Source organism: Xenopus laevis, chromosome 2S (assembly GCF_017654675.1).
Source record: "Xenopus laevis strain J_2021 chromosome 2S, Xenopus_laevis_v10.1, whole genome shotgun sequence".
NCBI lineage: Eukaryota > Metazoa > Chordata > Amphibia > Anura > Pipidae > Xenopus > Xenopus laevis.
Genome location: NC_054374.1, coordinates 43,820,486 through 43,843,939, shown reverse-complemented (window position 1 = coordinate 43,843,939; position 23,454 = coordinate 43,820,486). Strand labels below are relative to the sequence as shown.

General features: G+C 36.1%; 1 protein-coding gene across 1 annotated transcript in view; it reads right to left on the bottom strand.

The window, feature by feature from the left end:
• Nucleotides 1-700: 700 nt before the first annotated feature.
• The window catches only part of LOC108709385 (hematopoietic progenitor cell antigen CD34), a 38,932-nt gene continuing 16,178 nt past the window's right edge, over nucleotides 701-23,454 (bottom strand). The window contains exons 5-10 of the mRNA XM_041584718.1: nucleotides 21,255-21,511; nucleotides 17,195-17,269; nucleotides 11,458-11,611; nucleotides 9,892-9,935; nucleotides 3,562-3,723; nucleotides 701-3,372 (exon numbers count right to left, since the gene is read on the bottom strand). Of these exons, the coding sequence (XP_041440652.1) occupies nucleotides 3,190-3,372; nucleotides 3,562-3,723; nucleotides 9,892-9,935; nucleotides 11,458-11,611; nucleotides 17,195-17,269; nucleotides 21,255-21,511 (875 nt within the window). The 3' untranslated portion in view covers nucleotides 701-3,189. The remainder of the gene's footprint in view (nucleotides 3,373-3,561; nucleotides 3,724-9,891; nucleotides 9,936-11,457; nucleotides 11,612-17,194; nucleotides 17,270-21,254; nucleotides 21,512-23,454) is intronic.

Sequence of the window (23,454 nt, the reverse complement as noted above, 5' to 3'; positions counted from 1 at the left end):
CTCTGTGTGAGAAGTGTGCTATTGCCTCAGCTCCTGCATGAGTACTAAACCTGAAGTCACTTGCCTCGTGCATAGTTAATAAACCGTTTTCTGTTTTACTGCAAGAACCTCCTGGCGCCCATCTTTTGTTGTATGCACAGTAGCCTGGGGGATGTAGTTGCACTACACCATAGATGGAACACTTCCACATGGCAAAGGCCCTGACTCTGTTGTGTGAGTCACAGTGTAACCCATGCTTCTACTGCTAGCTGGACAGTTTAACTATTTGTGTGCTATGCAGCCCAAATAGGTGTTACATAAAGAAAGAACATGTAAATTGTTGAGGGTTGCTAAAAGTTAGACATCCCCACTGATTGAAATAAAATACCCTGGAGCAGTGCTCCTGTCAGCAGAAAACAGCATAGGCCCTGGATTCTTCTCAGAGAGCACTATGGAATGATCCTCTGCCTGCATCGTCTTTGAGTGAAATGCCAAACTTTGACAAAAAAAATCTTGCTTTTTACTTTGCTGTGCATGCGTTTGCCCTGGGCACTCTATCATGCAAATTATCTCAGACTATCTGTATTGTCTGCATCGTTCTGAAATGTATTTTAAAGCTAAACTTCCCATTTAAATTGCTTTTTTTTTTTTTTTTTTTATTAAACTTGTAGACACCAAACAGCTGTAGTTTTTCCAACAGTCAAACTAAGGATGACAGAAGGCAAATGTAACAAAAGTTTATTTATAAAAGGTTGCTGCTTCAAAAACAAACATTGTTCTTTTCATTGCATACACCTCGGTTCCTAGTTTTGTATTTTCTAAAGAGGTGCCATGAGTATCATCCATGTTTTGACAGCCACATTTAAAAAAATTTTGTACAAGTTTTGTGCAGTTTCCCGTTGCTTACGATATTTAATGTTTCATTAATTTTTCCTTTTGTTGCTGCAGGATTGTTGTGAGTAGGACTGCAAAAGAACCGCAAAGCCAGTGCTGAAGATACTATGAAACGTGACACTTAAAAGGTTCTCTCTTAATTGGTTTAGCTCAGAAACTTAAACAGGGGTTACAGGCTATATTGATGTAAACATGGGATGAGTGACCACTGTGACAGGTAGCTGCTGCTTTTGCAGAAAAAGTAAGAAAATACATCTACATAAGTAACAAAAAACAAGCCCCATATTCAAACACAAAACAATTGCTTTATTTAGACATCTGGATGATGTGTCCCTAAAGAAAACTATTACCATTTGCAATATAGGGATTCATTTGTTTATAACAAAGTTACCTTGAAATATACAACTCTGGTGAGGGGGGAGGCATATATAAAGATGAAAGATCTGACTTTCTAAGCTGCATGTGGCTGCAATAACGTTAGTCAGATCAGCCCCCACATTAGTCATACAGTAAGTTTGTTCATGCCTACACCGTGAGTCATTATGCATTAAGTAAATATACACTGTACACTGCATGTGTTCACAAAATCACAACTATGAACACACATATATATATTCCTAAAATATATATATAAAGTAGGGTTGCCACCTGTCTGGATTTCACCCATCAGCCAATCGCTGCTTGCCACATCATCAACCCAGCCCCTGATGTCACTGGCCCGCCCCCGACATCACCAACCCACCCCCTGACGTCATCTGCCCGCCTCTTGACCAGTTTCCAGGAACTAAAGAGTTTGCAACCCTAATGTAAAGCATTGACATATATATAGTCAAGAACAATTTTACGTCCAATTAAATTACAAATACAAGGCTTGGACCATCTTCTGGCCTTCAGCTCTTCTCTAAACTTCAGTTAGGGTTGCCACCTGTCCTGGGCGGTAAGAATAATGGTTGATCCCAATGTTATTAATAAGGAAAACAGATAAATATATAGGAAGGCTGGTATTTTTTTCCAAAAAAAGTGGCAACCCTAACTACAGTCCCCATTATCTTTATTTATGAGAATAAACATATGAAGAGTATAGAGGAGCACAGCTTTGCTATAGTCATTCTGAAAGAGCTTTACTGTCCTTTAATGAGTGAAAGTCTGTTTTTATGGGCACCAACCTGACTATAATAAAGCTAGTCTTTGCTGCTGTCTTCTAATAGATGTCCTAGCAAAAAAAAAAAAATGTTGAAAACACGGTGTATTTTAAAATGTAATAACTTAATTTTTACAAGACTACCTGAAATCAATCTGAATTTATAATAGCACTGAAGACTAGACTGTGATTTGCAGCCAGATTTCTTACTGCATTGTCATTGCATCAGGGGCGATCCTGGACCCTCCGCCGCCTGAGTACTTTAAGAGCGATCCCCCGGAAATTCGCTCTTAAAGTACTGCTCCTGGTACCTAGTGGGGCACTGCCGCCTGAGGCGACAGCCTCAACTCGCCTCATTGGCGAAGCACCCCTGCATTGCATCCAGTTAAACACTTCACTGATATAAACAAGAATTTTAGTGAACCAGTGAAATTCAAAGGGGCATATTTATTATGCTGTGTAAAATTACACTTGCAGAAAAAACTGTGTAAAAAGGCGTGTAAAACAAATGGTGATGGTGTGTATAATTTTACTGTATGCAAACACCAGATTAGACACCTTTATTTTACATTGCTTCCAGCAGTTTTTTACAATGCAAAGCGTGGCGATGTGTGTGTATTATGCCAACATTTTCTACACAGCATAATAAATATGCCCCTTTGAGTTCAATTAGTGTCTGGCATATCAAATAAATTGAACCAGTGCAGTTGAAGCAACCAATGAGATCTATGCTTTCATCTTCTTAATTGTAGCAAATAGAAAAAAAAAAACAAAATTGACTGGTTTTCAGTTTTTCACTGGTGCCTGCACTGGTGGAATGTAGCACCTAGTTTAGTAAAACATTTTTTAAAAAGTATGCTCATTTTTAGAATTATTTTGGCAAAAACTGCTTTTGATCAAGTATGTTTTCATCTAAAATATCCCACTCCATAAACATATACGAAATGTTGAAATTTGCAAATAAAGGTTACTTTCCCATGAAATGCTTAATTTACATATTCACAAATTTTCCAGATTTCAATTAGTCATTCATGTCTTTGGCTTTAGTTATGATAAAGAATAGAATCTGTACAAAAGACATGAAGGAAACAGATATTTCAGACTTCTTTTTTATCTGTACATGTTCCAAGTTTAATTATTTGCTTTTCACCCTCAGTTCATTAAGTCTTTCCTTGTTAGACTTTGGTGTCTGACATAGTCTGCTTCTTCGCTGAGTGTCCATTGGTTGTGGTTGGTGTGCTTGCCTGGCCTGTTCCGTTCTCTCGAGTTTCATTGTTGGCCTTTTCCTGATTGTGGGCAGACACAGACACTAGGGTGTTTCCTTGGCTATCTGTTTCAGTATAATATGGGTCCTCACCCTAAAGGCAAATTGAAAGGGAGCACATATAATATGGATGCAGCCATTCTGCAAAGCTACCAAAACTGTCCATGCTACTTTTGACCCAGTGACAACTTTAGTTATGCTTGTATATCTAAATAAAGACACGTTTTCATGTATATCTCAAACTGGTAAATTGTCGGTTATTTTATCAGCTGCATAAACTTACCAATCTCTGTCTGCCAGGAGTCCAGCTTTCCCGGTTTGAGAGATAGTAGCCAGTTACAATAATAAAGGCCATCAAAACACCAACAGTAACCAGGGCAATCAATGTCTTCTTCGTTTTTGTTTGATGATCAGAAATCTGCTCCCACTTATACACAAAGTCTTTCTGGAAAAATAATAAATAATAATAAAATATTTCCCTGCAGGTCATCATAGTTAGAATACAACCATTACTATGCATTTTTTATATGCTCCCATAATACTTTAATGCAGTACTTTAATTCTACTTCCCCTCATATCTTTTATTTTTTTATCTCACTTACTGTCTGACTGTCTGAGCCAGGGCCATATGGAATACACCCTCAAGTACTAACCGAGCTTAGTTCAGTTTTAGACTGGACTCTATTTCTGATTATCTGGTATGGTACCTATGGATTGTAAGAAAGCTGATGCAAATCCAGTATTTAAAAAGACATTATGATCTGAGCCTGGAAATTATAGACCAGTAAATTTGACATCCATGTGGGCAAATAACCTCCTTTTGTTGAAATGTTTTTTATGAATTAAAAAGTAATGCAATGCTACCCCACAGTGGGCAAAAATATGTAACTCTAATATATCATTGTTTATATAAATAAGTTCTTGTGGCCATATTGCTTCATTAATGGCATAGGACCCACATTTGTATGACAGATAAGTGGTAAGAGGGCTCATTTAATAATACAAGTGATAAATGCAAAGTGCTGCAGTGCCCACAACGCAGAGTGTTTTAAATTATTCCATCACTTGCACCTAATGAATTGTGATACATTATGTGCAATACTTTACACTATCCACAAGTTTCATTCAAAGTGTATACCTCATTTACTTACACAAACAATCCTGCTTTCACTTGTTTTAGTACTTACAGCTGTAAGTGGAAATTAATGGAGGTCAAAATTAATTAATTACTCGCTCTACCCAGCTGGAAATTGTTGCTGCCTAGAAACATTTTATTTGCAGGTGCTAGACACAAACTGTAAGTCTTAAATGTAAATAAAATAATTATACTTATGTGGTTACTGGCCCTTGGTGGCAAGATTTTTTTTCCTAGGTGTTTGTGGCATATAGCCAATGTAACTAGTTTGAGTTTTATAAAGTTCATAAAAAATGTTGTGGCCTTTAACCACTTTTAGTTAAAAGTTTACATTTGGCTTTTGTAGGCCAGCAATAATGTTCCTTAAATGTTTTATCTCTTTGCCTATTCATGTAAAAAAGATTCACACACAGATCAATGGGCTACGATTTTCTATCACTTTTCTTAGTTTACACACTTTTCTAGAAGATACAGTAGATCCATGGGACTTTTGCATCTTAGCCAAAATGTTGGGTGTATTCACTAGCAATACCAAAAAAATTAATTGGGAAAAGCAGTGAATATTTGGAACATTTGAACAGAAAATTACTTAAATATATTGAATGACATAAAAACATGTGAATAAAGTTATAGATTTTTGCAACAAGCTTGTGGGGGAGACCCACAATTCTATTGCATCCTTCCCCCTCACCCACTAATAGATTTATGTATAGGGAAAAGAGAGATGTGTAGAGTTTTCAGAAATGGTGAATATGTCTTTCCAGGATAATAAAACTTTTTTGTATTTTTGGAAAACATGCTGACAGAGGGAGTGAGAACTATACCACCAGTGGTTACAAGTTGGTGTCAGTCTGTTGTGTGCTTGACCTGTTTTTGTGCCAAGTCAGCCTACTAAAAAATATGTCCCTTGTGCTAATCATGAAAGTATCATAGAGGAAAGAAAGGTGTGGGGGGAATAACTCTTTGAAAGATAAAATGAAAGTATGCCAAAGAGAGATAAGGGCCCAAATCTGTGCTAATTGTAAAAGCTTGTAGGAACCTATGGCATTTTTTTGGAGGTAAGGGGATCTTGTTACAAAAAACTTGAAGTTAGACCACCAGTACAAAATTAGGTCACAAATGGCCCCTTAGTGGAAAGGTATAGGGAAGATATTGAATCAGAAACTTGTCTATCAAGATAAAATATTTTAGACAGTATAGACAGAGTTGATGAGACTCAGAGATAGGTAAGGCCATGTAGATGACGGGATTGTAAGGGATAACATAGAAAATAGAAGGATGCCCAATCAGAATAAACCTCCAAAATGCAGGAGGTATATAACTTCCTTTGAAGTCTTTGATTGAGACTTGTCCTTCACCACTATAAAGATATTAATGCACACATACGGAAAAAAAAACAAATTACAAAATGTATATGTATCCATGTGAATCACTTTAAAATAGATGTAAGAAATGGGGTTATCATCAGTATAAAGGGGTTATTTAATAATATCTGAAAATTTCTCACTATTCTCTTAAAATCACTGAGACCATATGCCCATGGTTGAAAATGAGAAAATTCAATAAATTTACTCGAAAAAATCTGGTGCTAAAAAAGATTAGATAAATATAAAAACTCAAAATTTTTTTCAGATTATATGTCCAAAAACTCAGTTTTTTTGCAGATTATCGCCAAAAAAAACACAAATTCTTTCGGATTAATGTACGAAATCAAGCGCAGATCGTGATATCTTCCAATGGCAGACATCTGCCATTCCTTTCTACATGACCCCTGCAGTTTTGAGATGGAATACTTTTTTATTCAGACTTTTAGCAGCCTCAGGGATAAATAAATTAATACATTTTGTTTTTGTATGAAAAAATAGTGTTTAAAAAATTTGGGACAGTTATATTGTTAAAAGGCAGGTGAAAGATTTCAAGATAATTATTCAAGCTGTTGCCAAGAGCTTCTATAACCAGTAGATGGTCTGTAGAAATTCTCGATTATTGGGGTGTGGTTCACAGGTTGTTTAATTTGTTAAACTTGAACTTGTTCCCTGCCTGTGTGAAGATTGAATTTTGCTTTATAATTTTAAACAAAATAGATTTGTCTCTTATATTTAAAACTTTATGTTCTAGCTTTGTTTTTTCCCATATGAGAATAAGCACTTACCATGCTACACAAGTGACATTCAATCACTTTCTGGACTCCCTTGTCTTGGGATGTTCAAATGTCATGTTGTTTATTGAGTTTATCAAGAATGTCATGCTTTTCAAGCTTATACAATGTGCTACGTATGTCCTCTTTTGTTGCTCATCTACTGAGAGTTCACATTCACACAGTAGGAAGGAAGTTATTCTTAGGATAAAATACAGGAGGTAGCTAGGAGACCCATAATGGAAAACATTCTCAAACAGTGAAACTTATTTTTTTTATTTGGGGGGAGAGGTTGTTTTTATTTCCTCTGACCTCTGGCTGTATTTTGGTCAGAAATGTTGGCAACTTTTACTGGACCAGATTCAAAATAATTTATAGTTGTTTTTACTCAAGAAGCAGAAGGAGAGGTTGGGATGGCCTTCAAAACATATACATAACAACAGCTGCGTACACAATGCAAAAGGTTAAGATGAGGTAGCTACATGGTTCCTTTTTGTTTTGAAGGGCTATCCCCATAATCCCAAACTAACATCGAGTGAAATTAACTGCAGCCATCCAGACATTGTTTCTACATGCTGTATTGCTATGAAGCCTGATTGTTTTTCACTGTAAGACCTACCATTCCAGTATCCAAGGACGGTATTAAGTCATAGTTCAAGAGCAGTTGGAGGTCTCTAGGGTTGACATTCCTGATGTAATAATATTTATATATATTTACTTTCATGATACTCCCAAAAGTCTTGGGAGTGGTCTCTATAAAGACCAAAAAATGTGGGGATTTTTGTTAACGAGTACCTTTTGGACTGAGCTAATCTCAATGTTGAGGGGCCATATTCACAGTCTGTTTGTATTGATTTCTATGTTTGTCGGTCTTAAAGGCCACCTGTTTACCAAAAATATTTTCCCCCTCCAAATGTGCAAGCTAAAAAAGGCTGCACTCCAATTGGGGTTACAGTAGTTTCTTTTTAAGTTGCTCCCTGCCAGCACTAGGACATGCTGGGGCGCATGCATGCACATAATGAGTGAATGCTGCAACTTCCTCATTATGTGCATGACATGAGCTGCTCATTATGCGCATGTGCTTTGCACAACATGGCCACTCCCTCCTGCCACAAGTGTCCTAGTGCAGACGGACAATTATTTTTTAAAAAGGGTAAATGATGCCCTTTAAAACAATGTGTAGTTTTTCTGTTTTGCCAATGGCTCAACTCATTGATTCAGTATCTTGATTGTGTAGAAAGACACCACTTTTCATATAGCCTTTAAGTCCAAATTTTGTTGAGTAGGCCTAATAATATTTGTAGTAGCAAAGGAGCATGATGCATTGCAGAGACCTAGTAGATGAGGGTTATGACCAGCTGTTTTATCAGAATGTTATACCATGTTCAGAAGCAATCTATTTAAAGACCTTACTACAGATCATGTTTGGCGATGAAAACATGCTATTAAATACTTATGGCTAGAACCCTTAATCCTAAACTAAAGGAAGCTGTTTTTTTTTCTATATTTTATTAAACAGCTGCTTGTCTTAGTTGATAGAGAAGCCAACTATGCTTTACTGGTCATGTAGTTTTTAAATATATAATAACAAATATCTGCATGACATCATATAAAGTACTGTATTTTTTTTAAAAAAATTGAGGTGATCTAGAATAAGAAAGTTAAACACAAACTTTAGAAAAAACAGCACTGTTAAAAATACCAGACTTGTATAAAGAAACTGGCACACGGGTCAGGCAATAATCGACCCACAAATGCAATGTGCATGTCCAGAAGATTATCATTCAAAAGAAGAAAGGGTCAGTGTAAAGAATTTTGCCATCCACCAAATGGGCTAGAAATAAGACGACAAAGTGCTATGTTGAGCTAGTAGAAAGTTTAGTGAGAAGGGGAAAAGAAACAGAAATAATCAAATAATAATAATTTTAGTAAAAATAAAAAATGAATGAAACTCTTGCATACAAACTTATAGTGCACCTAGCCTGTATATACAAAGTGAGGGAAAATCTTTAAAGATATGCCCTGTAACCTTAGTAGACATTTGCAAAAAGTAAATTGCAATTGCAAAGTAACTTTAAAAAAGGACTTTAAAAAGTAGTGTGCATGGTTGTCCAAGTTGCCTTTCTGATTGGTGGTCATACAGTGGACTCTTCCTGTGGGCCTGGAAGAAGTGTGTGTGTGGAGAAATACATAGCTTTTCATCCTTTGGTAAATATAAGATTGGAATAAATAGGAACTGGGTCCACTCCTTTACAATGCAGGCCAGATGTGCGTGCATTAATACAGAGGTTGATATGTCACCATACCCCTTGTCTTACTTTGAACCTGATGGCAAGTTAGGTAGCAATAAACAATATGGTATATTGGCCATGTTAGGATTATGCTCTTAGACTGAATGCTTTATGGCTTTGCCAAGGTGAGTGATAATCTCCTTTCTTTCATACACTGTAAATCAGAATGCACGTTGAATACTATTTTTCCAAATGGTAAGGGCCCAATGCTATCCCATTTACAAATAAAATACACAGTGGGTAAAATGTATGTTCTATATGTACAAAAATGGATTACTATTTAAGAAGTAACTATATCTTTGCATATGCCTAAACACGGGAAAGACCACACTTTAATTATGGATTGTAGATTTTCTTCCTTTTGTAGAGAGTTTCATAGACTTTAACCCAAAATTGGGAATAGATTATTTTTAAGGGGTTTCATGTATAGGAAAAACTTTTCATTGTGTAAATAACAAGCTGTAATAGGACGCCTATTTAAAGTAATGGGGTAGGGGGTTGGGGATGTGTTTACCATGAGAAAAAAAGGGATCTTTGTGTGGCCAAAATCACACTTTACACTTTCACACTTTAATCACACTTTAATTATGGATTGTAGATTTTCTTCCTTTTGTAGAGAGTTTCATAGACTTTAACCCAAAATCGGGAATAGATTATTTTTAAGGGGTTTCATGTATAGGAAAAACTTTTGATTGTGTAAATAACAAGCAGTAATAGGACGTCTATTTAAAGTAATGGGGTAGGGGGTTGGGGATGTGTTTACCATGAGAAAAAAAGGGATCTTTGTGTGGGCAAAATCACACACAGATCTTATCTCATAGACCAAAAACAAGACTTCCAGTCTTTGCCCAGCCTAATTGTTGCCATCTGTTAAACTTTACAGGATGACATGGATTAGTTCACTCATGTTGCCTTATCTGACATGAACTGTCTTTATTTATAGATGTCTCTATTTCCAGCATCATAGCTTAAACAACTTCTACTTTTCACCAAGGCGTATCATTTTTACTGCTCCCCCAGTATAATGCATGCAAAATCATATTAATTTACCTTTTGAAGTGCTGAATAATGACTCTCTAGAGCTTCCTTTGCATCTGCAGGGCAAAATAAAAATGATTATCCAAAACATTAGAAATGTATTGGAAAATATACCCTTTCTGCGATGAGCTCATTCAGTTGGGCTTATGTAGAAAAGGTGCATAAACACTGCCTAAACTTCTAAAACTAAATATGATCATCCCGATTCCATGGATTGGAATGAAACCATTGTGCTCATAAGAACCATTTTCCCCCATGTAGAACTCGGCTGCCAATTCACTTACATGATCAGCAAACTCCTTATGATATTAAGGCCTACTTAAAATATATTCAGTGGTAAAGAGGCTTCATCCACACCACACAGACACAGGGGTAAGTAGTGCATTTAGTATTTTCGTAACCCACCTACACAGAAATAATATGGAACATCACACCATTACTACCATCCTTCATAATTCCCCATCAGAGAGAGAAAACCCTTAGTTAATAAAATGGCACATGACTAATACTTCCCTCATAAGTTTTTGTGTTAACTGAATTCAAGCACATCACAGGTAATTTATTAAAAAGTGACATTTTACAGTCACCAGAGACCCTTTTATGAAGTGCCGAGTGAAACTACTCAGATTTCCATACTAAAGCACTAATAACCGCTCTAGACAAAACTGTGTCTATTTAGCAATAGACCTATCACAAATGTTTATGAGGGAAAACACAACCCAGGTGCCAGCAATCCTCACAATTAATGTATGAGCTTGACTGCTCTGGCAAATTCTTCTGGGATTTCCTTATTGTTATCAAAGTGATTTGTATTTTTAAAATGTTCCTTTTCTGTCTACTTCCAAAAAAGTTCTGCCCCATTAGAGGTAATTTGGAATGTCTAACTGCAAAACAAAGCTCATGCTTTTTAAAACCTAAACAACATAAATGGAAATCCTTCGACTTAATTAGAAAATATAAAGCTGGCCAAATTTCACAATCCGAACAAAACTAATGCAGTCTGTTGCCTTCACACGAACTGGTAACCACATAGCTGTGATTTTGGCCTCATTGTCCAATGTCATAATTTATTTTAAGTTGCACATTGATTTTATTACACTGCAAAATAGTTGTGTGTGGAACCCACGGTCATTTATGGAGCTCATTTGCTAACACAGAGAAAACTGTAACTAGGGAAGTAGCCAATGACAACCATTGGCTACTTCCCTAGTTACAAATATTTGCTTTCAATATTTTACTTGCAACTGATTAAACATAGCTAACCATTGATTCATGGCATGCGTTACTCAGTCTACCCAGGTTAATTTCACCAGCTTTAGTTACACTTTCATTGAATATAGAAGCATTATAGAGCAATCAGACAATATAGGAAGATAGATAGGGCTGTAATTTCTATATAGGCACCACACCTAGGGCAGCAGCTTCAGTAGTGGAGTGGCCTACAATGGCCATTTTTATTTCAGTTTATTTGCATATACTATATTGTGCATGCAGCAATTGGGTAGGAGCAGAAGCAGAGAGCGGACATTCCTATCGCAAAATCATAGATTTATTTAGTGCTGAAAATAAGATACATACCTTTGCTGGCCATTCCTTTTAAGACCCAAAGGATGCAGTTCTGATTGGTTTCGGAAGTGTAGAGGCTCAGATGGCACTGGCTAGTGTAAGAATTGGTGACATTGCACAGAACAGACCTTAGTGTATCTCCCTGGTCTAGTTTCAAAAGGTCATCCTGGCAAAAATAAACATAATAAATATAACAAAATAAAAATATAATAAAGCTATTAAGCATTTATATATGTATATATTTAAATACAAAACGTGATAAACATATAGATGCAAGCTTGTCAATGCTTTGCTGTGTAAGTGCTTTCTACAAAGTGTGGTAACTATAAATTCTTTTTTTTTTTCAGGATGGCAAAGCTTGACTCTATCAGACCCCTTAAATTTGCCCATCTGTAAAGTTTGTCCTAAAAAAATATATACACATATATAAACAGATGTAGATTTCCTATTTCCTGTAGATTATAAAAATCTACAGCAGCTTCCCATTCAGTTTGAAAATGTGCTCTCTGTAGCAGATACCCTAGCTGATAGAAGAGTATAATTCTTGAATGTGGAAGTGACATCTGTCAAAAAGCCCTGTTGAACAAAACTAAAGGTAACTTTAAAACAAAAAAATGTATTTTTACAAATTCACTCTACAGATGTCAAAATTAATCTAACAGAACTTTCAATGGCTGGTGTTAATTGCCTAACTTCCATAAGAGATGCTCTCTAGCTAAGGGATGGTTTTAATTGATACTTATTTCACCATAAGTACTTGTAAGTAAGAGAAACCCCAAATTCAGGTTCTGTAGTCTTTACAATATTATGCTGTTTAGGGATTTCAAGTGTAACTTTAGAATTCTATAATATACCGTGCAACAACATCTGTGTTTGGTCTTCATTTGAAACTAAAGTCCAGCAGTATTGGCAGCTGCTTAATCTCAATCATTGTGTTGCATTAGTATCCAGTGCTGTCTAACAATAGAGGGCAATATATTTCTAGGCAACCCACTAGAGTATGGGAGGTGTCTTGCATAAAACTTTATCTGACCCACAATATCTTGTCATGCAAAAGCACAAAGCTTTCTAGGATCCTATGAATTCTGATCCCCCCCTGCTGAAATGAAATTTGGACCTGATAAAGTTGAATTGAGTGAATTGAGTGTTTTGTTCATGCATCTACATCTGATATCAGTGTATTTCAATGAGAATCAAAAGTCGGTCAGACACCATCAGATTTTATCTCATCAGCTAAAGACATAGCATTCATCAAGTGTCGGGCGGCAACACTTCCGTGTAGTTAACATAACAGTTCTATTATTTTTCGACCCATCCAACTACATCCAACTTGTAGGATATGTTCTGTCGATCCAACACCATCCTATAACATCTCACATGTAGTTTAGCTCCAAATGATTTGATTTATGAAGTACATATTACCCGTCCTATCAGAATTAATCAACACTACATACAAACTTATTAGTACACCCCCTTTCTAATGAAAAATTACTGTTTTAAAAACCATACCCATAAGAAGGTATCCCTGCCCTCCTTTATTTTTAATTATTTAATATGAATTAGTATAGCAGCCACTACATATTTATGTAGGCACATTTGAAGTTTTAATATAGGCCTTGTACAGTTTTTCCTTCTATTTTCTTCTCTACAGCTATAAACTTGTTACAGTGTATTGAAATTCACCTAGGCCCCTAACGTGCAAGATATAAAAACAATATATATAGATAATTGAAAACAACTCAATGAATAATTAAATAGAGTGCCTAACAATAATAATACCAATATTCACTGGTTTTGAGATCCTCATATAAATTTAATTCTCATTTTTTTGCTTTTTAAAATCTTAATATCATATTCTTCCTTCTCAGCTTTTTCCTTTTGATCACATACCCTTTTGCAAAGGATTGTGGCTTAAACATTGAACCACTGTGGAATAATATAATATTACCAGCTTGCACAACCTGGCTCTCCGTAACTTAAATGCCCGGTGCCCGGTAAAGAAGGCTTCGGGAACCTCCAAATTCGTGAGTACAAATAATTTAACTGGCACTCAGTTCAAAGTCCAAGCAGGGACAAACCCTTGTTGTGTTTATTGGTAAAAGTGCAAAGTTTTCGGGTAAACTCCTTCATCAAGCATACAAACCGGTGTGTGCATAGGCTATTTAACACCACCCCTTGTGAGGCTAATTAACATTATTGCAATTGATCTAATTGTTAATGTTCAAAAATCTAATAAGTTTGAAGGAAGAACTAAAGTGCAACAAAACAAAGCCCAGATGTCTCCAAAAAATAGTTGAAATGTCCAAAAAGAGTCCATTAGGTTACCAAAATATCCATAAAGAGTCAAAATTATTTTTTTTGTGTGACCTTTTGGAAATGATGCTTACAAAAATAATTTTTTGTTCAATAAGAAATATTATCTACAGTTACAGGGCTGTGCCATGGGTGCCAACATGGCACCCGCCTATGCCAACCTCTTTATGGATTATTTTGAAAGAAGGTATGTGTTATTTGATGAGGAATTGAGCCCATTTATGCACACCTACATGCGCTCTGTGAATGACACTTTCCTCATTTGGAATGGCACTTTAGAGAAGTTGCAGGAGTTTGTGGCTTATCTTAACAAGGTTCACCCTACAATAAAACTCACATTGGAAGTGAATAATACCGCATTACATTTCCTTGATGTCAAAATTAAATATGTTGACTTCACATTTGTTACTTCTCTTTACAATAAGACAACCAACAGAAATAATTTATTAAGAGCTACAAGTTTTCACCCTCAGGGCTTGTTTAAGGGTCTGCCTAAAAGCCAACTAATGAGAGTATAAGAACCATAACAGATAGTGAAAAAACTTACTGAAAAAGGCTATTATGCTTCCAATTTAATGACCATTCGTGATGAAGTAGCCGCTATTCCAAGAGGGGACACCTTGGTTAGAAAGGCAAGGGGCAATACAACAAATCAGTGTATCCCGTTCATTACATCTTTTGACACTAATGCCAAACCCTGTAGGAATATTATTTTTAAACATTGGTGAATCTTGCAGTCTGATCTAAAATATGAGAATTTGTTTAAACAGCCACCAGTTTTTTCTTACAGGAGAGGCAAGATAATAAGTGATCTGATTACAAAAGAGGAAACAACTACACAGGGACCATTAACACCCTTTTGTACAAAAACTATGGGCACATACCCTTGTAGGAACTGTGGACACTGTACGGCATGTATATTCATCAATGCTGGACACATTTTGGACTATTCCTGGTTAACGTTTTTTTTACTTTGGTAACTTATTGGACTCTTTTTGGACATTTCGTCTATTTTTGGGGGTTTTGTTTTTCTTCAGACGTATTAGATTTTTGAACATTAACCAATTGCAATAAATGTTGTCATTGGACTGTGAAAAGTTAAAATCAATTATGTTAATTAACCTCACAAGGGGTGGTGTTAAATAGCCTATGCACACACCGGTTTGTATGCTTGACAAAGGCGTTTACCCTGAAACATTGCACTTTCGCCAATAAACACAGCAAGGCTTTGTCCCCGCTTGGACTTGAGTGCCAGTGAAATTATTTGTATTTAAACCTTAAACCAACACTTGAGCAATAACATAAATAAAAATAATAAAAATGTTATAATAAGGTAAAATGCTTTCAGTGGCACTCCCATCTAATTGCTGCATAAATGGAACAGTGGTGAAGGCTGAAAGTGTTGTACAGCCCATTATGTCATAGTTCTGCCCCTTCTCTGTTCCACCCCCACATTTACGTCATTGCCTAGTAAGGATACAACCAAAAGGTGGCAACCCTATATTATATATATAGAGGGCCAATTATATGTTATACAGCACGTTGAAGGGCTGAATTCAAGTAAAATGATAATGTCTTATAATGGAGCCTCTGAAAAATCTGGCCTACAGACATTTGGACAACCCTGATCTAGACAGCTGCATAATGTAAATGTCAAATGAAATGCTTAATCCTTAATATTCATTGGTGCTACTATGGTTTGAGTGCAAATTATTCTGCCTGAAGTTCAAAAAAAGCCAAAATAAGTGTACTCTGCTAAAATTAAATTGCAAGAAGAGAACTTGGCATGTAATGTATATACTGTATACATTATTATATGCTTCTTTTTGGATGTACTGATCCTTGTTTATGTAAGACCGCTAACATGGGCAACGGCTGCTATTCTTTTCCACAAGGCAGGATACAAGAATAAGAATGTTGCCGTGCCTCCTAATGAGGTTTTAGACTTTCTGCCACATCCTTGTGTCATTTAAAGAACAATTATAGGAAATAGCATAGACAGGCCATCAGGGGACATTCATTTGTGGTACATTTGAAGCTCATTGTGTTTGTTTGTGCTGTATAACCAACATATGTGTTCTGTTCAAGGAAAAGGTTTCTATATACAATAAATCTATATACAATGAGTGAATTTACTTAAAGTGACACAGTCACATAAATAAAGTATTATACTGTTCCTGGAAACAGGAAAGGATTATGAAGAAAGTTCTTATTTTATTAGTATGTGTTTACACAGCAATAATAATAGCAATACCAACATTTCTGACCACATTGCTGTACAATAAGGGAGGGTTGGAAATTTAAAGATATTCATGTCTATTTTTGAACCAGGGATCTTGTGTGTTTAAATAAAACAACCCAGAGAAGTAAAACTGTATTGCATAAAAAGATATTCTGTTTAAATTTTACACGTGCTTCCTTTATATCTTGTTTTTTTGTCTCTAAAGCTGGCCATACACAGACTGATATACTGTAATCAGGCAGATGTTGATTGGCCATGTTTAAAAATCCCGTCTGTATTTCCTGCATTGTGATCCGATTGTTGGGCCCTAAGGCACACAATTGGATTAGCCCAATATCTCCCACCTCATATCCCTTCAGTACTGAACAATCTGATCTCACTAGAGATTGGATTGCTGGTAAATGACAATTAAATGGTTGGCATCCATTGTCATGATATCATAGTGCAGTGATTCCTGCAGAGCCAGAAAACCACAAGGAATGGGATTAGCAAGCAGAGGGAGGACGTGTTCATATGTACAAGCATCCCATCATCTACAACCTCCCAATTTCAGAAAGCTCCTTCCCTGACATCCACTGTCAACACTGTTAATTGAACAGCCAATCAAATGAAAGTCTTGATCTGCCATTATTAGTACAACTCCAGGGCTTATTTGCCACCTCATCTCATTCAACCTTGCACCATGAAATGCTCAATGCTGGTTAACTCCTCAAAATTTAGTGGGTCTGTGGTGTAACTGTTATGAAATGCTGCACATTAGAAAAAAACATGACGATTGTGCACATTTACTTGTTTTGCATAGGTGGCAGTTGATTAAACCTCAAGTTTTTAAAGGCACTTGAGACAAAAAAGTTTGAAAAGCTCAAGTCATGGGACCCATACTGCCACAGCAGACTGTCGTTCATACTGGAAACTGCTTATCACTATGTATTTGGGGTGTATTTCAACCTAAAGATGCACACTTGTTTCAAATGTTTCTTTTGTGTGCACTGAAATGCGAGTGCAGTCTGCACTGCCTATTAGGTATTGTAAAATATTTCTTCCCTGCCACAAATACAACAGTGGTAAAATGCTGTGAGTGACATAAGCTTTATTTGAATAAATAATAATTGCCATAATGTATATACTGTATGCAGTAAGCGTTCTAATGATGGAGAAAGAGACAGTTACTTTTTAGTTATTTGTTATACTTACACACTTGACTTTCTCCTGGTATTCAAAACAAACCACCTCTGCATTAGTTTTATGGTTTCTGAGGTTGCTGCAAGTCTGTAATTGAAACAAGAAAATAACAATGAGCAGTAATAATCATATCCCAACGAATATTGATATTGGTCAGTTTGTCAAACAGCTTTGGAAATTTCATCTGTCAATTCAGCATGTGATCCATGTTGGTCCCAACAAGTAGAACAACAGAGATGTGAATTAAGTACAGAAAACCGCGCTGCAACGGAAGAATCCCCGTATTGAGGGTTCATACTAATATACTGTTATCAGAAAAATCAGAAAAGGTCACTTTATTATTACAACTTTGAAAAACATTCACTTGTAAACATGTGCAGAAAAGTCAGTGGGGCTCATGTATAAAGTTAGCACAGAGCAGAATGATTCGCATAGTGAAGATATTTGCCCTTTGCATGGCTATATTATAAAGCTGGATAAGAGTGGTGTATTTAATGTGCAAACAGAATTGCAAATATTTTTTCACACTAAGGGGCAGATTTATCAAGGGTCGAAGTGAATTCGAGGGAATTTTTGAAGTAAAAAAATTTGAAATTCAAAATAATACCACGACTTCGACTTTGATTCGATGTAAAATAGTTGAATATTCGACCATTCGATAATCGAAGTACTGTCTCTTTAAAAAAACTTTGACTTCAATACTTTGCCAAATTAAACCTGCCGAAGTGCTATGTTAGCCTATGGGGGCCTTCTAGAGCAGTTTTCTAAGTTTTTAAAGTCAAAGAAAAATCGTTCGATCGATCGCTGAAATCCTTCGAATCGTTCGAACAATTTTACTTTGACCGCAAATGGGCAAATTCGATGAAAAAAAAACTTCGACTTCGATATTTGAAGTCGAAGTAATTAAATTAGATGGTCAAATTTTGAAGTATTTTCAACTTCGAAATTCGACCGTTGATAAATCTGCCCCTTCGAATGTCAATAGATTTTAAAGTATGTAATAATCTCAAACTGTGAATATTTATGAGAACACTCTGCGTTTGAGTTTTGCCACGACTTTGGTGGTGGAGAAAATTTTTGCAAAACAGTTGCGAGTTTAATTACTGTTAACACTATTTTCACACACAATGACCTGGCACAGTGCCTGCACTCACGCAAACACCCATCTCATTTGAGAATAGTTTTTGAGCAATAAAAATTTGCAAGAAAAACTAAAAGACGGGAACATCAGTGCAATATTTTAACATGGGCAATATTTTAACATGGGCAATACAGCCATTAGCGAAAAAAATATGCACTGCACAAACTTTATAAATGACCCCCAGTGATCCTAAACCATTGCTTTAGCCTAAGTACCTGGTACTGAGGGAAACTTTAGTTTCACCCACATACACTGATAATCTAGTGTGTACACTACTTGTCATTTGATAAATGTTAGCTAGTAATTAGTGAAGAACTCCTTAAATTACTTATCCAAAACCAAGTTTTTATTTATAAAACACTAATAATACAAAATAATTAGTCATAGCAGCAACTGAATTGAACCACCGGTGGTAGGTGAGAATTCTTGTTACACTTGTGTGTACCGTCCGGTGCCTTGAGATCCCCTTTTTTATTATTCAGTTGTTTCTATGATAAATTATTTTGTATTATTAGTGTTTTATAAATGAGAACTGGTGTATGGATAAGTAATATAGGGAGTTCTTCACTAATAACTAGCTAACATATATCAAATGACAAGTAGTGTACACACTGAATTATAAGTGTGTGTAAGGGAAACTAAGTTTCCTTCAGTACCCGGATACTTAGGCTAAAGAAATGGTTTAGGACTGACTAAACCTGTCACTGACTTTTTTTGCACATATTTTTAATAATAAAATGAGCTTTTTTTGACAATAGTATACTTGTGTGAGCGCTCAGTACAGGGATTCTTCCATTCTAACATGGTTTTCTGTACTTAACTGGTATATTTTATACCCGGAGGAGCTCCCTCTGAATTTTCAGTGTTATCAAGTTACTGGGTAATATAATCAGTGCACCCTGGGAAAATAATAGGTATATATACACCTCTGTTACAAAAGAGACGTGGCCATAACATGTATGGTCCCTAGTATGGTTTCTTCATGTTAAAGACTCATTATTTGTATTAAAAAAAAACATTTCCCCAAGGGTTTGAGATAAGAGGTATAACAAACAAGGGAAAGTTGTGCTCACCACTATTTTTTAAAAACCATTAGGCGGGGGTGCAATGAGGGTGTGACCACAAAATACATATAGTCAACTACAAGAGGTCCTCTGCACTCAACCCATTATCAATATATTTAAGACAGCGACATTTTGTGCATACTGCTACTAAAAAATGCCTTAACCTTTAAACAACACAGGGATTGTTTGTCCATATATTGCAATATATTTAAGCTGGCCAACTACGTCAAAGTCATCCCATATCTGGCCAGTCCTACGCTTAATTTTCATCTGATTCATTAAGAATTCAATTGCTTAATTATACATTTTACAAAGGGACTAAGTTTTACCTGCAACTTACTAGCTGCTTTCAAAGTAAAACTCCCAAACTTGGCTGCCCTTTTATTAGACACCAGTGGGATCACCTGACTATAGCTGGGAAGGGTGGGAGCTACAACATGGAGCTGGTCACTGCTCCTGTATAACTATAACAAACAAGGGAAAGTTGTGCTCACCACTATTTTTTAAAAACCATTAGGCGGGGGTGCAATGAGGGTGTGACCACAAAATACATATAGTCAACTACAAGAGGTCCTCTGCACTCAACCCATTATCAATATATTTAAGACAGCAACATTTTGTGCATACTGCTACTAAAAAATGCCTTACCCTTTAAACAACACAGGGATTTAAAACTATTATGCCAATGTGCCAAAATACACACTTCTTTGCAAAATCAATTGAACAAGTTATTACTAAAGAAAATGCCACACTAGGGGGCTGATTTATATCTAGTGTTCATATTTTTTTGTTTCTGCAAATGAAACATTTGAGCACTAAAAATTGGGTATAAAAATAATTACTCTCCCACCAAAAAATTGTTATTTAATAAGTGTAAAAACCAAGAAGAACGTCTCCATCTAAAAGTTGGCAAGGTCATGTGGAAGTCAGTGAGAGCTGTACTTTTCCAATTGGAACATTTTTCTTTGCTTTGAGAGGTTTTTGTGTTTTTTTTTTTAATTTATTCACACTAAAATTCTTATAAAAACAAAGGGTTTTGAGGTTTTCATATTCTTTTTCAGAGGTTTTTATTATTCAATCGTGCTTTTCATATTTACACACCCCTATTTTTTTAAATTTGAGTTTAGCAAGGGTTGAGAAAAACCTCTAAATAAAAATCACAAATTTGATAAATTGTCGTCTAAGGGCCCTATTTAAGATTGCTCAAGCTTTTTGACCAATGATTAAGGAAACCTTAAGTTTCTTAACTCACACTGGGTTTTGGGCCACAAAAAAAGCAAAATCGACAGCTTTTAGGTTTTCTTTGTTTCAAAAGTTTGGTAAAATAATAGAAATTGACAAAGTTTTTCAACCCCAAACTCTGTGCAAGTTAGAAAACTCCATGAGGAGTTTCATTTAAGAGTGCTCAAGCGAAAAACTTGGTTAGTCTTATATAGGCCCTTAATTAAGGATTTCTTTTTTTGCTAGAATTAACTTTGCTTGTTTTGCTCCAAGTTAAGTCTGTTTAGAACCTTCTGTGTGTTTTCTCCAGTCAAGATGCAATTAAGTTTCCATGTAAGCAGCACTGTGAATATTGATGATTATAAAGTGAAGAGTAAAGGGATGTTTGGATTAATGAGCTGATGCCGGCAATCACTACCTAATGGATATTCTGTGTTAAGGGAATCTGTTTGTTAAAATCATTTCTTACAGTACAAACAAATCTGCCTGTTTTCATTTTCCTTCTCTCCTTTAACTAAGCTTTATTTACTATAATTGCAATTTAGAATGATGTGAAAGCAAAATACAGACTGGAATTATTTCTGAGGAAATGGAACCATTGTGATTAGAATACAAAACACTGATTGAACACTGGGAACATGCTTACAACTGTTACTGGTTCCGTGGAGTTCTTCTGACTTTCTGTTTCTACTGTTGGCTGAGTGCTGTCAAGAGTTGAGGAATATGTGGTTTCTGGAATATTTGAGCTATTCTGAATAAACAAGATTGTGGCTGTGGCTGTAGATGAGTCCGAAGAATCTGAAATCATATTCGGGTTTAGAGAAGCACCTAAAGTTGTGGCGTTGGGAGCAGACGGTGTGAAAGTCTCTGAAATGGTTGTTGAATGTATATCTGCCAGAGTTGCTGAAATGAAACAAAGAATTTGTAAATGATACACACACCTCAATGTAATGGGAACTAAACTCTCATACTTAATGTAAAATTCTTAAAATTTCTCATCTAAGCACTTTTGCAATTTACATTCATTTTGTTTACATTATCATGATTTATCCACAGATGCTCTCAACACTGGTGCTGATAAGAACAGCTAGAAAAAGGTCCCGACTGAATGAGAATGATAATACATGTGGCATTTTGTACCTTCTATCAGGGCAAAAAAATAACAAAAAGGATGGTATAAAGGTGATACCTTTATTGGCTAAATAAGATAATCATAGCAAGCTTTCAGAACATTTTAGTTCTTCTATCAAGCTGAGGAGCTTCTATCCACTCTGGACCCCAGACTTCTTACTAAGCAGGGCATCATGACATTTAGTTAGTTACATAGTTAAGTTGGGTTGAATAAAGACCAAAGTCCATCAAGTTCAACCCCTCCAAATAAAACCCAGTGCCCATATTTATACACACTCACACCAACCCAGGGCCGCCATCAGGGGGTCACAGGGGGGACAGTTGTCCCAGGCCCGCAGGATTTTGTGTCTAAGGGGGGGCCCGGCCATGCTTCACTTACTTGATTAGCTGGGCCCCCTGCTTTCAGCGTGCTGCACAGGTAACGTTAGACCTTCTTTGATCTACCTGGAGCCGATCATTGGCTGAGGCTTTTTCATTTTGGCTATTCTTCTATCTTCTTCAATCCATTCGAATGGTAGTCTTCCACGTCTTTCTGGTTTTGTTTGCTATTTTAAAGCCTTTAAGATCATTTTAACGGAGCAGCCCATCAATTTCTGCACTTCTTTATATGTTTCCCCCTCTCCAAAACTTTTTAATCAAAGTACGCTGTTCTTCTGAACAATGTCTAGAACTACCTATTTTACTCAGATTTTCAGAGAGAAATGCACTATAACCAGCATGCACAACATTTGCTGCCTTCCTTCCTTAAATAAGGGCCATAATTGACACCTGTTTTTTCGAGAATGAACGAGTTTACTAATTGAACTCCACACTGCTATTATTTGGAAATTGCTATTATAATTTTTAACACTAAGCCTCAATTAATGATTCAATTACACAGAATCAGCAGCATGCATGTCATGACTGTTGGGTCTGTTGGTTTTCTATTACTCTACTACACCTACTAGTAAATTATTTGCTATGTAGAAATATAATTTCTACCAAAAACTGTGATTCATCAGGTTAGTGAATTCAGAGCTATTATTCTAAACACAACTGTGTATACCAATATCTATACTAATTGTAGATTTTGGTATCACAATAGTCAGTGGTATTATGTTTGTCCAAGAAACCATCCAAGCCCCTATTAAAAGCATTAACAGAATCAGCCATCACAACATCAGCCAACGGCATTCCACAACATCACTGTCCTCACTGTGAAGAACCACCTACACTGCTTTAACTTGTAAGGAGTAATCATGTCCCCTTGCAAGTGTCTTTTTTCCAGTGAAAACAACCCCAACCTTGACAGTCTACCCACATAATTTAAATCCCTATAACCAATTTAGTTGCACATCTCTGCACTCTCTCTTAGGACTGGAGCCCAATACTGCACTGCCTACTCCAGGTGAGGCCTTACCAGGGACCTATAAAGAGGCATAATTATGTTTTCATCCCTTGAGTTTAATGCCATTTTCAAGACAGAACTTTATTTGCTTTAGTAGCAACAGAATAACAACGGAATTAGACAACTTGTTATCTACAAAAATACCCAGATCCTCTCAATTAAGGAAATATCCAACACGCTGCCATTTAGTGTATAACTAGCATTTATATTATTTCCACCAAAGTGCATACCCTTGTACATTTTGACAGTGAACCTCATTTTCCAGTTCGTGGGCCAGTTTTCCAATTTAGTCAAACCTGCAAATTGGCAGCATCATGCACGATATTGC